General features: G+C 39.2%; 1 protein-coding gene across 2 annotated transcripts in view; it reads left to right on the top strand.

Moving 5' to 3' along the window:
• Phex (phosphate regulating endopeptidase X-linked) overlaps positions 1–17,353 on the top strand; it is a 185,634-nt gene that overhangs the window by 81,509 nt on the left and 86,772 nt on the right. For both annotated transcript variants that reach the window (XM_077107194.1, XM_077107195.1), the window contains exon 12: positions 6,597–6,698. In XM_077107194.1, coding sequence (XP_076963309.1) covers positions 6,597–6,698 — 102 coding nt within the window. The remainder of the gene's footprint in view (positions 1–6,596; positions 6,699–17,353) is intronic.

Genomic DNA, 17,353 nt, shown 5'->3' on the forward strand with positions numbered 1-17,353 from the left:
CAAATTTTTTGTTGTTAAGTATTTTGAGTTCTTTATATATTATGGATATTAACTCTCTTTTGGATGAAATAGCTGGCAAAAATTTTTCTCCCATTTTGAAATTGTCTCTTCACTCTGTTGATTATTTCCTTTGTTGTGCAAAAGCTTTTACTTTTGCCATAATTCTATTTGTCTATTTTTGCTTTAGTTTCCTGTACTTTTGGGGTCATATTTTTTAAAAAAAATCATTGAATGTACCAACGTCTTGAAATGTTTCCCCTGTGCTTACTTCTAATACTTTCGTTTCAGGTCTTACATTTAGGTCTTTGATCCATTTTGAGTTGATTTTTTACAGGGTGAGAGATACGGTCCAAGTTTCAATCTTCTGCATATAGCTAATACAGTTTTCCCAGAGCCATTTATTGAAAGGTGTCCTTTCTACAACGTATGTTGTTTCTGATTTATTTTTTTAGAGAAGGTCTTGCTAAATTGCCCAGGTTGGCCTCCAATTTGGGATCTTCCTGCCTCAGCCTCCTGAGTAACCTGGATTATAGGCATGTACCACTACTCTCAGCTTGTTCTCAGCATAGATTTTTGACATCTTTGTCAAGAATCAGTTGGATATAGATATGTAGATTTATTCCTGGGATCTTTATTCTATTCCTTTGGTCTGTATGTCTATTTTTATGATAGTACTCTTCTGTATTAGTTATTATGGCTCTGAAGTATGTCTTATAATCAGATATTGTTGAGTTCTTTATATTTATTCTTTTTGTTGAAGACTACTTTGACTATCTGGGGTCTTAAGTGCTTACTTATGAATTTTAGGATTTTTTTTCTGTTTCTGTGAATAGTGTCTTTGGAATTTTCATGATGATTGCTTTCAATCTGTATGGTATTTTAAAAATAATTTTATAATAACATTAGGGTTAATTTTGACATTATTATAAAATCATGGAGTATAATTTTCTCTAATTCAGTCCCCAGTACTTCCCCTTGCCCCTGTTCTCTTCCCTCTACTGATCTTTCTGCTATTTATTTATAACTTTTTTTGGAAAAAAAAATTAGTTCATTGTGAATGTAAGTGATGGTGAGATTCACTGTGGTATATTCATAAATGTATATAGGAAAGTTAAGTCAGATTCACTTACTTCACTTCCTTTTTCCTGTTCCTCCTCCCTTACCCTCAATCCCCTTCCTTCTGTGTGGTCACTTTTTAAAAAAAGTACTTCAATTCATGGACATGGGAGGTGTTTCCATTTTATTTGTTTGTTTTTTGTTTTTTGGTGTGTGTGTGTATTCTCCTTCATCAGTGTTTTGTAATTTTCTTTTTTTTAAATAGAGAGAATGAGAGAGAGAGAGAGAGAGAGAGAGAGAGAGAGAGAGAGAGAGAGAGAGAGAATTTTAATATTTATTTTTTAGTTTTCGGCGAACAAAACATCTTTGTTTGTATGTGGTGCTGAGGATCGAACCTGGGCCGCACGCATGCCAGGCGAGCGCGCTACCACTTGAGCCACATCCCCAGCCCTGTTTTGTAATTTTCATTGTAGAAGTCTTTCATTTCCTTAGGTAAATTTATTACTAGGTATATTATTTTTTTGTAGCTATTGTGAATGAAATTGCTTTCATAATTTCTTTTTCAGTAATTTTATTGGTATATAAAAATGTTACAGATTTTTGGCTGTTCATTTTGTATACTGCAACAGTATTGAATGCGTGTTCCAATAGTATTTTGGTGGAGTCTTTACATTTTTCTATAGATAGTATCATATCATCTGCAATCAGGTGTAATTGAAATTCTTTCCTTCCTGTTTATATGCTTTTTATTTCTTTCTCTTGCCTAATTGCTCTGGCTAAAACTTCCACTGGAGGTTTTGAAAAGCATAAAGTGATCAATATGTATTTACTGAGCATTGGCTATATGACAATGTTAGCTATTAACATGATATGAAATCATGTGTGAAAAATCATGTGAGATATGAAAATCATAAAGAGTGTGAAATATGAAATCATAAAACTAACAATTTTAAATTTGTGAAATACTTTTTTATTTGCTTGATCTCATTTGATCTAAATCATGTTTTCTGTTCTCAAAGCTTACAGATCTTCTTGTTACAGATCTTTCCAAATAAATGTAAAGGGGAAGGCAATTGAACACATCTGTATCGTTCTGATTATATTCCTGAAAGTCACTCTGAGATGGGACTTAAAGTATGGGGTTAAATGTTTGGGATCCATGGGTAGGACTTGAGTTGGCTTTGTAAGATTTCTTTATTGCCAGAGACAAAGCTTTGAAGGAAACTACAAATAACCATGGTGGATGAACTGACTTCTCTCAAAGCACTGTTGCTTTGTCTGATGGGCCCTTACCCTGAATGTGGCAGATTATACCACATAACACTTTAATTTTTATATGTTACATTTTGATCTTTGACTCTAAATAAACATTTTCTATGGATAACTTAACCTGATGACTTCTACTTTAAATGATTTCTAATAATGCCATATGATGGCTGGTTGGGGTGTTAGGTCAAGGTTTGGTGAGGAAATCCTATTTTTTCTCTTTTTTCTTGTTTTAAAATTATATCAGATTCTTGTTGCCTCAGGGAACATGACTTGACTGAATGCAATGTTATTATGTGATGCTGGAGAGTAGTCTAAAGATAAAAATCATAAATGTTCAGTGATTTATCTTCCTAGTTCCAGTATGCTAAAACCATTATTTCTCATATTTGCATTGACATTCCAACCAATGACATTAATCACCTTCAAAGATTTCCCTTGTTCTTGAAGTCTGCTGGGGTAGTTCAGCACCATTTCACAGAAAATGTTATATAATAAATCTATAAATTCTGCAAAGAAAAAAAAAAAGAACTTGAGATGGGGGCTGGAATAGAGTTGCTCTCAAGGGCAAGGACCAGCTGAAGCTCATGGGAAAACAAAAATGAATTGATTTATTTGTGTTTGACATATATGAAAGAACCACAAAAAGAATGAGATATCAAAAGATGGATTTAGGGGAGACAGATGTGATGGTTCAGGGGAGGAAAAGAACGGCAGAGAAGGGGGGAAGCTACATGTGAGTAAACTATTTGTCATTCTTCATCCAGACAATGAGATTAAATCTTTTTGCCTCCATTTCCAATTGGAATGACAATTAACAAGTTATAGGCAAAGGACTTTGAAAACCCATGCAAAAATGCTTAAAACTATTTTTTTTTTGTTTGTGGTGTTAGGAATTGAACCTAGGGCCTCACATATGTTAAGCAAGAGCTATACCATTGAACTATATCCTTAGAGTCCCGCTACCTTTTAAAATAGAGCCTTGCTAAGTTGCCCAGGGTGGCCTTGAACTTTCCATCCTCCTAATTCACACTCCAGAGTCACTAGGATTATAGATGGGCACCACCTCATCCCACAAAACTTTAATGAATTTAAGTCATCATAATGTCTAAGAATGGCCAAGAAGGTCCTATGGTCTTCATGAGGGTATATGCTGCTTAGAAAAAGTTATCCAGAGCACTCATCTCCATTTTAATAATAAGTGTATACTTCATTATAAATGCCCCAAAGAAAATAGGAGTAAAATGACCTTAAGATTAAACATAGATATCCCAAAGTCTAAAATTTGCCAAAGATCTCTCTGGCTTGGATAGTGATTATTTTATTTAATTTGATTGATTAATTTATTTTAAACCAAAATGTAAGGTTAGTTTACATACACCTTATCCCAAATAAATATTTTCAACTTCTTAAATTTATTCTTTCACTTATTTTTCTATTATTGGTACATGCTGGCCAGGATATTGAGAGGAAAACTTTTGCTGTTTTCTTTTCCTTCATCTGTAAATACCCATATTCTTAGCAGTTTGTTCATGCTGCCAAGATGTGAATGTCCATGTTCGAAGAATTTTTTTTTTTAGAGAAATCCTTTTAGCAGAACTCAATCCTATTTAATGGAGAAAAGCCACATGATTAAATGAGGACTCTCCCAACCTTCTACCATCTAATCTGTAGATTCTTCTGCAAAATGTGCACTATTTTATCCATTTTATCCTTCTCCTCTCTCATAGTCCTGTCCCCTCTCTAAGATGAATCCTTGCATATAGTCTCTGGGTCCCAGCCCCATCTTTCCTTTTGCCCTTTCAGAGACCATTAATAACTCTCTTTTCCCCAATCCCTTCTCTTCTGGATCCTTTCCATTTGTATTCAAACACAGTCAAATATCTCACATGTTCAATAGCAACAATAAAATAACAACAATAAAAACAGGAGTAGCAGCAAACATGCCCAAACCCAAACCCTCAGATCTATACCTTAATTCTTTTAGTTCATAGTGCTCTCCTCATTCCACTGTAACCTGGCTTCTTTTTCTTTTTCTTTTTTTTTCTTTTTAGTTGTAGATGGACACATACCTTTATTTTATTTATTTATTTTTTATGTGGTGCTGAGGATGGAACCCAGTGCCTTACATGTTCCAGGCAAGTATTCTACCAACTGAGCTATAACCCCAGGCACCTGTGATCTGGCTTCTGTCCCTATCCCTCTTTCTCTCCCCATGCTTCTGGTCTTAGAGAATGGCAACAATAACCACTGAAGCCTAGCCTAGGAATTAATCTAACTTTCCCAGTTTTCTTCACCTCCCACATACAATTAATCATCTGGTTCCATTCATTTGGTTACTAAATCTCTCAAATCAATCTCCTAGCTTCTTTCCATCCCCATTGCCCCTCCCTAATGTAGAGAATGTTTTTCTCTTTCCACATGTAGGTGATGGGGTGGCTGAAGTCCATTGCTGCGTGATGAGGTCACAAAGACTTGGGGTATTGATGACTGCGTATGCAGAAGATCTAGTCTCTGGAGATTTCTTGGCCATTTTCACACCCTCCTTATGTGTGTTTTCTGTTTAAATTGTTGTCTTCTGCATTTTTCAGTTGGTTCCCTTCCACTTTCCTGGCATTTTCGTCTAATTTATGCAGGACACTGTTGTTGCTCTTACAAGCTCTGAGCTCACAATTGTCATTTTAGCTCTGTGGTCAGGGCCTGGCTCTGACCCTCACCGGCTATATGATCTTGGACAGATCATCAGCTCTTAATTTCCTTATTTGTAAAATAAATGGCTTCCCCTAGATCAGTGGGTCTCAACCCTGGCTGCACATTAGAATCACCTGCTGAGCTTTCAAAAACTCCTAGAGCCCAGGCTAGAACTTAAATTAATGACATCAACATCCTGATGCCTGGGCCTCAGGATTTTTTATTTAATTTAAAATGTTTCATTATTTTTTGGTCAGTTTTCTTTTAAGTTCCCCCAAAGCTTCCAATGTATAGATAAAGTTGAGAACCATTGACAATGCTTTTTATAGGACCTTTGCTCTACCATTATTTCATGTTTTCTTATACCCCAATCCCAAGTCGAGGTTTCTCTTCTTTTACATGTTTTTACTAAGTTGGGAAGAAATAGCTGTGAAGCTTCCCCCCCACCCCCTTCCATCTGCTGTTTGTTCTTATTTACATACGATGGAACCCAGCCCACTGATTTACAGCTCTGGTTCCCTTACAACTGTTATTGAACTGAAAACATAGCTGAAAACTTATTAAACAGAAAAAAAATTATTTTGAGCTTCCTGCCTACAATTCCTTATAGAACAAAGGAAACATTTAAACTGTTTTCCTTCTAGAGGTAATGTTAAAATTGATTTATAATCCCATAATCTCAAATTTAACTTAATTCTGGAGCCAGATCTCAATATTTATTCTTTCTTGGGTGTCCTGTTAAGAAAGCCAGAGTATCTCTGTAGGAGAATGGGATTTTGAAGGGTATGCACCCACAGACAGGCACAGCCTCCTCATACTGCTGTGTGGCTTCTGAAATTAAGTGTCATAGTCTTTTTTCTCCCAGTCCTCTCTTGGCCTGCAGATGCTGGCAGCAAAGCTAGGGAAAACTTGTCCTCTTTGTGAATGTAGCCTCACTCTTTGAACTTCTGGGAACAGGCCTTTTAGAAGATGTTCTGTAGAAGCTCCCTTTGCATTTAGCATTCTAGATCTGAAATAATGGGACTTTGCTGAGCTAAAAGAGAGTAGAGAGGAGGGTAGAAAGATGATAGAGAACAGCCAAGCATTTGATTTGACCAGTGGCACTAAATTGGGGAAGATTTGGGGTCTTGGCATAAGTCTGATTCATGTTGGCAAAGCACTCTTTGGAGTAATGGCTCTTCTTGCCTGTTTCTTGGTTAACAGTACCACTTCCAACTGTTTGTTCACTTTTCTTCTGCGATACCTATCTGAAATACACAGTCTGTGCCTTTATTATCTCTCTCAGATCCATATTAAATTATTGAAATTGGCTTAAGCAGATCACCACCTAGTCATAACCTATTAGAAATAATAAAAACACATTATTCTTTCACAGCTGGGCTATCCAGTTATTCTCATGGAAAGAAAAGGCTATAATCTACTGGTTTTAGAATAAATGCTGCCAGAATATGGGGTCAAGTTGGAAAAACTTCTTCCTCATCATATTGAACATTGAACTATTTCTACACAACCTAATTTTAGTTCAGAAAACCTTGTCTGAAGCTTTTGTCTTTGACACCTCTTCTTTGGGTATTTTCTTGTAGATGGAGGAATTGATTGAGGGTGTTCGCTGGGCCTTCATTGATATGCTGGAGAAAGAAAATGACTGGATGGATGCAGGGACGAAAAGGAAAGCCAAAGAAAAGGTAAGAATTCCTTTTGATGAACAAAGTATGATTTCTGGTTTAATGGATTTTCATGATGACATTGACTGTGTAGTTGATTTTTATATTGACTGAGCTGTTGGTTCTGAATGACCCCAGATTTAGGTGTGTGCTTTTGGATGAATAAATAGATTTCATCACTGGGGGTTAAGATAAAATAACATCTGACTTTTTCTTTCTCTAACTGCATTTTCAAATACCCAATAATTCAGCTTTCCCTTCTAATTGCTATCTATAAGAGCCTCAGGGCCTGCTGCCTAGTGAATTTTGCCATAAACCACCATTGGATATGGCAGAATGCAGAGCAGTTGGGAGCCATCAGGAGCAGCTGGCAGAAGAGCCCTCAAGATGCAAAGAAGAAGAAAACCTGTATTGGCCATGTGTCCTTCTTCTCTGTGCATGATGTGTGCAAATGTCCTGAGGCAAATCCTTTCCAGTAACCAAATAGATCTACTTCTTAGCCCATCATTTAACACAAATGATCCAAAGACCATGTTTATCAATTGTGGACCAGTAGTAGACCATTGTGTAGGAGTACAAAAGTTAGCAGTAGACACTTGGTGGGCCTTGTAAATTTTTCTGATACCATAAACAAGATAAGGGAATAAATGAGGAAATAATTAAGAGTATTGCTGTTTAAAAATAAAAAAATGGAGCCTATCTTAATTCTAGGTATTCTGATGGAACTGGAGCTCTAGTGGGTATAGCATGCCTGGTACACTGTTCATGGATGCCACTCTGCAGCTGGGAGACTATAAAATCTGGAGCATTTTTTTTTTCTTTTAAGAGGTGTTTTGAAACCTTTCTGATAATAGCTATCACCTGGGATGTCTAGAAATTTTATAGCTTTCTGGATTCCCTTCCCAACCTGGTTCATGGATCTAGGGTAGAGTCTGAACATTTGTGATTTAGGCCAGTGTGATTGTTATCATTAGGGAATCATACTGAGTCATCCTGGGCACTAAATTATTTTTTTGTTTTGGTTCTGGAGACCCAAAGGGTTTGTGCATGCTAGGTAAGCACTGTACCATTGAGCTATATCCCCAACCCCAAGCAAAAATATTTTTGCATTATGATCAAGAAACAAAGAGGGCAACATTCTGGGAATGCTTAGACTTGTTGAAATGGGAGTGTGCAGAAGTTTAGCAAGGATATTTTCTAGAGCTTTAATAGGACCTTGCCATAGATGTTTTATGTGAAAAGCCTGTTCAGTGTTTCTAGTGAAGAAAGAATTTGGGTGGTGGGTGAGGGAGTGTTGGAGGAAGACAAATGGTAAATTTGATTTTGTTTTCCCCTCCAAGGTCTGTCAAAGCTGTCTTTTAAGTCATGAAAGGACAGGTGTGCACAGAATGTTATGGAAAGTGCTCTAGAAGGTAGATATCTGGGATATCTGGAACAGAATTGGGCAGTTGAGGCCTCAGCATATTTGGGGCTCTTTAGCCTAACTCCTTAGGGACTAGGGTAGTGTATGTATGAATTAGTACAAGGCCACAAGGGTGGGGTGGATTGTGAGGGTGTGTGTGTTTTATGAATGGACAGATACTTGGGAATGTTCTGGAAACTTCAGTCAGTTCTTTGAGAAGTATGCATCAAGATTGCCTCCGGGAAATCTTCCTAGTTCCATAAGGGAGTGGGTGCCTTACAGTTGGGCTTTCTAGGCAAGCAGATCATACCTCCTTCTTAAAGGAGAACTCTTCCCAGTATTTCTAATATTAGACGTGTTCTTGCTTGCCCTCTGAGTTGCTCTCCAGTCTTCGATTTTATTTCATGAGAGCTGTCAGTTTTTCTTCTAAAAGTAGTCTTTGAACACTGTGCTTTCTTTGAGCTGAGTTCAATCTGCCAGGAACTCTGCTAGTTCCTCGACAGGTACAAATATCAAAGGCAATTGCCCTCCTGGATCTTGCTAGGTTCCCCAGGTATATTTTATCTTTCAGATTTCAGACTAGTGCCTTTAATGAAAGGCAAGAATGAAGGATGTTTCCAAGAATTTCCAGCAATTCTCTGAGGCTCGTCCCGCCCTGGACCCCAAAAGATGGAGGTTTTCTTTCTCCAAATTAAATGAACTTGCAGTTCTAGAAATGACCTCTGGGTGGAGCTCATACTACTCATAAAGAACACAATGAGCTGACAGCTTTTATGCAGCTTTCTACTTTGGGCCTGTTTTTGAAAAAGAAAATTTTTTTCTTGCCCTTTTTCTCTGCTGTCCTCAATTTGATTGCCTTTTAATAGTCAACAAGAAAGGAGAGACTCTGCCTAATAATTCCTTGAATCTTAGATGGAAATCTCTGACTATCTCAGGGCTTTGTCTTTCTGATATGGAGTAGCCCCTGCATTAAGAAAGGATTTGCCTGCATTTGAAGTGGAGGTGAATAATTCGCCTTTTCTTCCTGGCATGACTTGGCACTGTTCTTTGGGCATGTGTTTTATGCAGTATATCACCCAGGCGGAAGATTTCTCATCAATAATAGTGCCCGCACTGGGCCAATGCTGAGTCACTTGGCAACCCATTGGGAAAGCTGAAAAAATGTTCCCATTTGCGAGGGGCCGAAGCTTTTTTTTCCCCCTTGCCATGAAGCTCTGGACTGCAGCTAATTAAAGCTCCTCCTAAGAGGTGTCGACCTCAGCATTCTATAGTGACCAACTTCCTGAACTGGGTGGTCCAGATATTCATAGTGGTCTGAGGCCTAACCCTGTGGCTTTTGTGGCAGTGACCCCATCTTAAAATGGAAGTGTGTCCATGTGGCTTTGCTGTATTCTTTGCTGGGGGTGATCATTGTAAAAGATAAATGAGGGTGTCTCTGTTTCTGTGAAGGGTAAATTTGTTATCTCTGTCTCCCTGCCTTTTCCTGCTCATCTCTTAAGAGGTCATGGTTGCTTTTGTGTGATGAAACACATGGTGTAGCTTTAAAGTGCAAATTTGGTATTGTGAAATAAGCACCAGTTTTTGTTCAGGATTCTGCATTTCCTGCAAGCATGTACTCTTATTGTAAATAAGAAGCATAGAATGGGAGGCCTGCAATTTTTCTGGTAATCAAAGTCAGTGAATGAGTGTAAGATGATAAAAGAATGATTTGGGGGGTATCTTCTGGAGGATTTACCCTTGCCAGAGCAAAGGAAGAGGCTTTCAAGGTCAATATATAACGATTCCTAAATTGGGAGGGAGAAGGACTCAGTGTAACCTTCAGCCACCCTGGCCAGCTCAGGGTCAGATCGGGAGGAACAGTTTTCTGAACAAGGCTCATCCCCAGCTGAACTATGTAGCCAAATGCTGAATCCCTTCTGAAATGCTTGTTTGTGCTTTTTGTCACCAGGACCTAAGCTTGTTAGGCTACATCCAGAGAAAAATACCAGGATGGAAGTCACTGGGAGGTAGCATGCTGAGGGTGCTGTGAGGGAGTTGCCTTAGCCACAGCAGGTGCAGAGAAGTCAGCTGTATGTTCCCATCTCCACAGGCATGTGACTCCCACACACAGACTTTGAATGAAGAGGGAAATGTTCTCTTGCAGAGGGCAAAACAGGAGTGTAGCTCACCTCTTTGCCTTTGTCTCTAAGCTCTGCCAATCCTAGGCATTGCATTTCCCTCTGGCATGCATTCTGATACCACCAGTTAGTGCCCTGCCTGTGTCCTCAGCAGAGCCTGACAGGCAGCTCTAGAGAACTTGTTAGTGATGCAGATCCCTTCGACATACTGCCCTCCCCCCACACTCTAGGAGTGGGGCTAAACCCTTTGGGGGTAATAAAGTTGGGAACCAGTGACCTTGTCCTTACCACTTCATTGCTCACCTGTCTATCTTCTAGCTGCAGTCTCCTGCTTTTGCCTAAGAGCTTTCTCTTCCCACTGAGCCTGCTGTGTCACTCACATGGAGGGCCTGGAGTACAGTGTAGGACTGGGGGGCTCACCATAACCTCTTCAACAGCTCTCAACCAACAATTGATGGGCAATGGTGTGTACCTGCCCCAGCTTCCTTGTCCCTCTCCTGTGTTCTACAAGGGCTCCCGGGGCTTCCCCAGTGGGCTTGAGCTGCTTGGCAAGATGCCCTTTATTGACTGCCTTCCATTCTGCTCTCACTTCTCTGTGCCCCTCTGGTATTTCTTTCACCTCCCAAATGAACTGCATGTGCTTGAATCCTTGTCTCAGGGTTTGCTTCTAAGGGGATCCCCACTGAGGATACAGCCCCAGGATTGTGTGTTACACACTTCCTTGCCTTGAAGGTGACAATGCATTTCACTGCATCTCAGCAAACTCAATTCTGCAAACATTTCCAGCACAATGATGATGTGCCAGGTGCTGGGCCAGGAGCTGCGGATTCTGAATGGGAGATAGTCATCTGCAGTCACTCCTGTCTGCAGGGCCCTTTATACTCCTAGTGTGGTACAGGAGTGCCATGGATGCAGGGGAGATAGGAGATGGTTTAATATCATGGAGATGCAAAGCAGTCCTGAGAATTTAGGGGAGGAGGCTTCTAAGGAGCCCAAACATATGCATGGGGCATGCTATTCAGAGAGTGCCCACCCAGTTCCTTCCTCTCTTCCTCTGTTATGTAATCAGATCCTGTCACTGCCCATGTCCTTGCAGCCTATGGGCAAGGCTTCCTCTGGGCTCTTCCTACTTGCTAATTCCAGTAACTCTGCAACCAGCAATCCTTGTCCCTTGCTACATCACTTAACTCCCTTACTCCTGCTGCACTGCACATGCTCATTATAAATCGATTTGTAGAAGAAAAGGAAAGGAAGGACTTTGGTCAAAGTCTCCTTCTCATCCCTATTACACCTGACAGAATATTTGTTTAACTACACAAGAATGCAGTTACACCAGCTAGGTGTGGTGGTGCATGCCTATAATCCCAGCTACTTGGGAGGCTGAGGTGGGAGGATTGTAAGTTCAAAGCCAGCCTGGGTAATAGTGAGACCCTGTATCAAAAGATAAAAAGGGCTGGGGATATAGCTCAGTCATAGAGAGTCCCAAGTTCAATACCCAGTATTGCAAAACAAAACAAAACGATACTGTATAGATATAGAATGGTATTTCATTATTTTAAAGGTGAATTTCCCTAGAGAGCTTGAAAGTTGGAGCTAGGATTGTAGCTAGTGGTAGATTGCTTGCTTAGCACGTGTGAGACCCTGGGTTCAATCCCCAGCACCACACACAAAAAAGTATGTGTGTGTGTGTGTGTGTGTGTGTGTGTGTGTGTGTGTGTATGTATTTATGTGTGTGAGGGTGAAGTGGGAGGAGAGAGGGGGGAGGGAAGGAGGGAGGGAGGGAGAGGGAGGAAAAGAGAGAGAGAGAGAGAGAGAGAGAGAGAGAGAGGAGAGGAGGAGGAGGAGGAGGGGGGGGAGGAGGAGGGGAGGAGGAGGGGAGGAGGAGGGGAGGAGGAGGGGAGGAGGAGGGGAGGAGGAGGGGAGGAGGAGGGGAGGAGGAGGAGAAGAGAAGGAGACCCTGCTTCTTGTACCAGCTCCAGTGTTTATCAGGGACCTGAAGGGGCAAAACAGCATGTAAGCCTCTTGTTTACCCTGGGTCCCTCCTCTTCTGGCTCCTATGTGCCTTCCATACTGAGCTCGTACCAGCCCTATCACCCCATTTCTCTGGCTCCCTGTCTCACACACACAAACAAGCCAAGGTAGACTTCCTACTTGTATCTCCTTTTCCTCATTGGCCTTAACAGAAATTGCAGTATACAGATTAATAACACAGACTGCAAAAAAAACTGCCTAGGTTCCAAGCCAACTTTCTATCCCTTCTTAGCTCTGTGACCTGTTTGGAAATTACTTCATCTCTATTGTCCTTAGTTTTCACATCTGTAAAATGGGGAGATCAGTACCTTCCATAGAAGTTTGTTATTTGGATTAAAGGAGTCAGTATTCTAAAGCACTTAGATGAATTCCTAGAGTATGAAAAATACTCTCAACACTGCCAGCAGCTTCTATCAAACTTCTGTCCTGTGGGAGTGGAGAGGCTTTGGTTGCATTGGTGGGTGGGAGAAAGGAAGTGAGTGTGGTTTAGTTCATTAGTTTGGGTCATTGGGCTTTCCTGTTGGTTAGCGAGGTGGGTGGGTAACCTAAGTCCATGGTCCCTGAGTCCCTTTAGACTCTCAGATGTTCCACCTCCCACTCCTGCCCCCTCCTCCTCTTATAAAATAAGAAGCAGCCCCTACTGAGAAAATCATAGGAGGTGATAGCTTTTCTCTGTGGATTTTAGATTTTCTGGGTTTGAACAAATTCAGTATCATCTTTGTGTTATATATGTTTTAAGCACAAAAGCAAATATATGGTATAAGTAAGAGTTTGATGTATATATTTATCAGAGGCATATTCTACCTGGTATTTATTTTCCATGCTGGGGATGGAACCCAGGGCCTCACACATGCTAGACAGGTGCTTTACCACTGAGCTGCATCCTCCTGATATGTTTTTGGAGTGAGTTTAATCAAATTTCCATGTTCTAGTGCCTCATATCAATTATTTTGGGTGATGCTTTAGGTTATTCATTCCTCACACTTGACTATGGGTCAGCACCATCAGGAGGGACCCCTTAAAATGCAAATTGCCAGTTCTAGCCCCACAGTTTCTGATCTAGAAGGTCTGAGGTGGCCTGGGGAATTTGCATTTCTGACAAGTCTTTAGTTGATGCTGATGCACACTCTGAGAACTCCAGGTGATAATAGGGGAAATTTTCCTGACATCAAGTCTGTGTTAATAAGTGGTCACTTCTTCTCACTCCTTGCAGAAGTCCTTTTTTCACCATCTCACAGGTGAGTGCCCTGGGCGAAGATTGGGGGCACTCAGAACCCAACCACACCAACATTTTCCACTGTTGCTCCATCTGCCAAACTACTGCAATGGCATAAAATCCATATGGGGGAAGTTATTTCTTTTTACAGATGAAGAAACCAAAGCACAGAGAGGGCAATCAACCTTGCCTAAGGTCATTCAGCTAGTAGGGGGAAGACTGGGATTCCATTCCTGGCAATCTGGTTTCACAGTCTGTGTTTTGTTTTCCAGAGCAGGTGATACCAGCTTCTTTGTATCACCTATACGCTAGTTAGAAATGCAGATTCTTGGCTCCATCCCATATCTATAGAATAAAAAATTCGGGAAGAGGACCCAGGAATGTGCATTTTAATCAACTCTCCAGATGATTCTAATGCAGCCAAAGTGAGAACCAATCTCTCTACTGCGGTTATGATGCCTCATGCTGCTGGCTTCTCTCCAGTTTTCAACATCTTTTTTTTTTTTTAAAGCTCAAGTTCAAGGCTGAACACAATATTCTAGATAGAGTCCAACTCACCCAGCACAATGGGAATATTATTGCTGCCTTTGTTTTGCATACAAATTATATTAAGGAATCCGAAGCTGATATTATGGCTATCTTTCCCCCTCAGCCATGCATGTCACTGTTGGCTCATAACAAATTTACAGTCAGTTAATTTCTAGGTCTTTTTTTTTTAATCTCACAGGAGCTGTTGTTAAGCCTTGTTGCTGCAGTCCTAAAGTTAGCATTTTTAAAAAACCTCATCCCAGAATTTCACATTTCTTCTCATTACGATCCATTTAGTTGTTTTTGTTTATGGCTCCGATTTTGAAAAATATTTCTGCATCTTCTTCATGTTTATTATTTTTGCTATGAAAATCTATGTTCATTAAAGAAAATCTTCAAAGTAAAATACAGAAATAGAAAGAGAAACTCATCAATAGTTCCATCACCCAAACATAACCACTGCTTATATTTTGATGTATTACTGTAATTTCGCCTATACATAAAAGGCATTCTTGAACAATGCTGTGTATGTAAATTTGATTCCTTTCTTAGTCTCCTAACACTTATATTGTAAGCATTTTGCGTAATATTACATATTCTTTCTAAAAGAATATTCACCATTATTACATATTCTTTTACTAGTCATACAGAAGATCACTTAAACATCTCCCCATAGTTGGGTCTGGTTGGGTATCTATTATAGCTATTGCTATGATAAACATGTTTTTCACAATTCTCTTCTCCCAAATTTAGAATTAATTCTTTAGAATGGTATCCCAGATGATCTTTAGTAACTCAGGTCTGTCATTCAGTATATTAACTACCATTCTCACTTCTATATAATTCATAATTTGATAAATTTACTTTCTGGTTTTATTGTTTTTCTGAGTTATTAATAAGCATGCTCACAAAATGGAACTGGAATCAGCCCATTTGCTCATACTTTGAAGATTCCCTTCCAAGTTGTTCTGTTGAACAAAAATGTTCTTGAGGGGCTGGGGATGTGGCTCAAGCGGTAGGGTGCTCGCCTGGCATGTGTGTGCCCCGGGTTCAATCCTCAGCACCACATACAAACAAAGATGTTGTGTCCACCGAAAACTAAAAAAAAAGAAAAAAAAATTAAAAAGATCTCTCTCTCTCTTTAAAAAAAATGTTCTTGAAGAAACTGCTCTATTAAAGGTCTTTTGTTAAATACTAATCAGTGCATTAACCAGTAGATTTTCAGTCCATTGTTCTACTTTGGACAAAATACTTAGAAGTGCCTACAAGGAGAACCTGAGATATTTAGCAGTGCTTTGATATAATTTGATTACATTATTTAAGACATTCCTCGATTTCCCAAACTTTCAATGAATTAACAAACTGGAAACCTGAAGAAAGAACAAATTTGCATGTTTTTTTTCCAAAACATTTCATTTTGTTGCATATAGATTTCCAGTTTTCCCAGCACCATTTGTTGAAGATGCTGTCCTTTCTGCAGTGCATGTTTTTGGCACCTTTGTCTAATATAAGGTAGTTGTAATTTTGTGGGTTAGTCTCTGTATCATCTATTCTGTACCATTGGTCTACCAGCCTGTTTTGGTGCCATTACCATACTGTTTTTGTTACTATTGCTCTGTAGTACAGTTTAAGGTCTGGTATAGTGATGCTACCTGCTTCACTCTTCCTGCTTAGAATTGCTTTAGCTATTCTGGGTCTCTTATTTTTCCAGATGAATTTCATGATTGCTTTTTCTTTTAAAATATCTTTATTTTATTTTTATGTGGTGCTGAGGCTCGAACCCAGTGCCTCACACATGCCAGGTGAGCGCACTACCACTTGAGCCACATCTGCAGCCCCAAGATTGATTTTTCTATTTCTATGAGGAATGCCATTGGTATTTTGATTGGAATTGTGTTAAACCTGTTTAGTGCTTTTGGTAGTATGGTCATTTTAATAATATTAATTCTGCCTATCCATGAGCAAGGTAGATCGTTCCATCTTCTAAGGTCTTCTTCGATTTCTCTCTTTAGGGTTCTGTAGTTTTATTGTATAGATCTTTTACCTCTTTTGTTAAGTTGATTCCCAAGTATTTTATTTTATTTTATTTTATTTTTGAGGATATTGTGAATGGGGTAGTTTTCTTCATTTCCTTTTCAGAGGATTTGTCACTGATATACAGAAATGCCTTTGATTTATGGGTGTTGATTTTATATCCTGCCACCTTGCTGAATTCATTTACTAGTTCTAGAAGTTTTCTGGTGGAGTTTTTTGGGTCTTCTAGGTATAGAATCATATCATCAGCAAACAGTGCTAGTTTAAGTTCTTTTAATATAGTTATTGCTTTAATTTCTTTCATCTGTCTAATTGCTTTGGTCAATGTTTCAAGAACTATATTGAATAGAAGTGGTGAGAGAGGGCATCCCTGTCTTGTTCCAGATTTTAGAGGGAATGCCTTCAGTTTTTCTCCATTTAGAATGATGTTGGCCTGAGGCTTAGCATAGATAGCCTTTACGATGTTGAGATAAGTTCCTGTTATCCCTAGTTTTTCTAGTGTTTTGAACATAAACGGGTGCTGTATTTTGTAAAATGCTTTTCCTGTGTCTATCGAGATGATCATGTGGTTCTTATCTTTAGGTCTATTGATGTGATGAATTATATTTATTGATTTCCGTATGTTGAACCAACCTTGCAGCCCTGGGATGAATCCCACTTGATCATGGTGCACCATCTTTTTGATATGTTTTTTTATTCGATTTGCCAGAATTTTATTGAGGATTTTTGCATCTATATTCATTAGAAATATTGGTCTGAAGTTTTTTTTTCTTTGAGGTGTCTTTGTCTGGTTTTGGAATCAGGGTGATATTGGCCTTGGAGAATGAATTTGGAAGTACTTCCTCTTTTTCTATTTCCTGAAATAGATTGAAGAGTACTGGTATTAGTTCGTCTTGAGACGTCTTGTAAAACTCAGCTGTATATCTGTCCAGTCCTGGGCTTTCTTGGTTGGTAATCTTTTGAAGGCTTCTTCTATTTCCTCAATTGATATTGTCCATTTAAGTTGTATATATCTTCCTGGCTCAATCTGGGCAGGTCATATGACTTCAATATCTTCTATTTTATTAGAGTATAAGGTTTCAAAATAATTTCTAATTATCTTCTGTATTTCTGTGGTATCTGTTTTGATATTACCTTTTTCATCCTGTATGCTAGTAATTTGGGTTCTCTCTCTTCTTCTCTTCATTAGCATGGCTAAAGGTCTGTCAATCTTACTTATTTTTTCAAAGAACCAACTTTTAGTTTTGTCAATTTTTTCAATGTTTCTTTTGTGTCAGTTTCATTGATTTCAGCTCTGATTTTTAATTATTTCTTGCCTTCTACTGCTTTTGCTGCTGGTTTGTTCTTC

This window comes from Callospermophilus lateralis, chromosome X, assembly GCF_048772815.1.
Source record: "Callospermophilus lateralis isolate mCalLat2 chromosome X, mCalLat2.hap1, whole genome shotgun sequence".
Lineage (NCBI taxonomy): Eukaryota > Metazoa > Chordata > Mammalia > Rodentia > Sciuridae > Callospermophilus > Callospermophilus lateralis.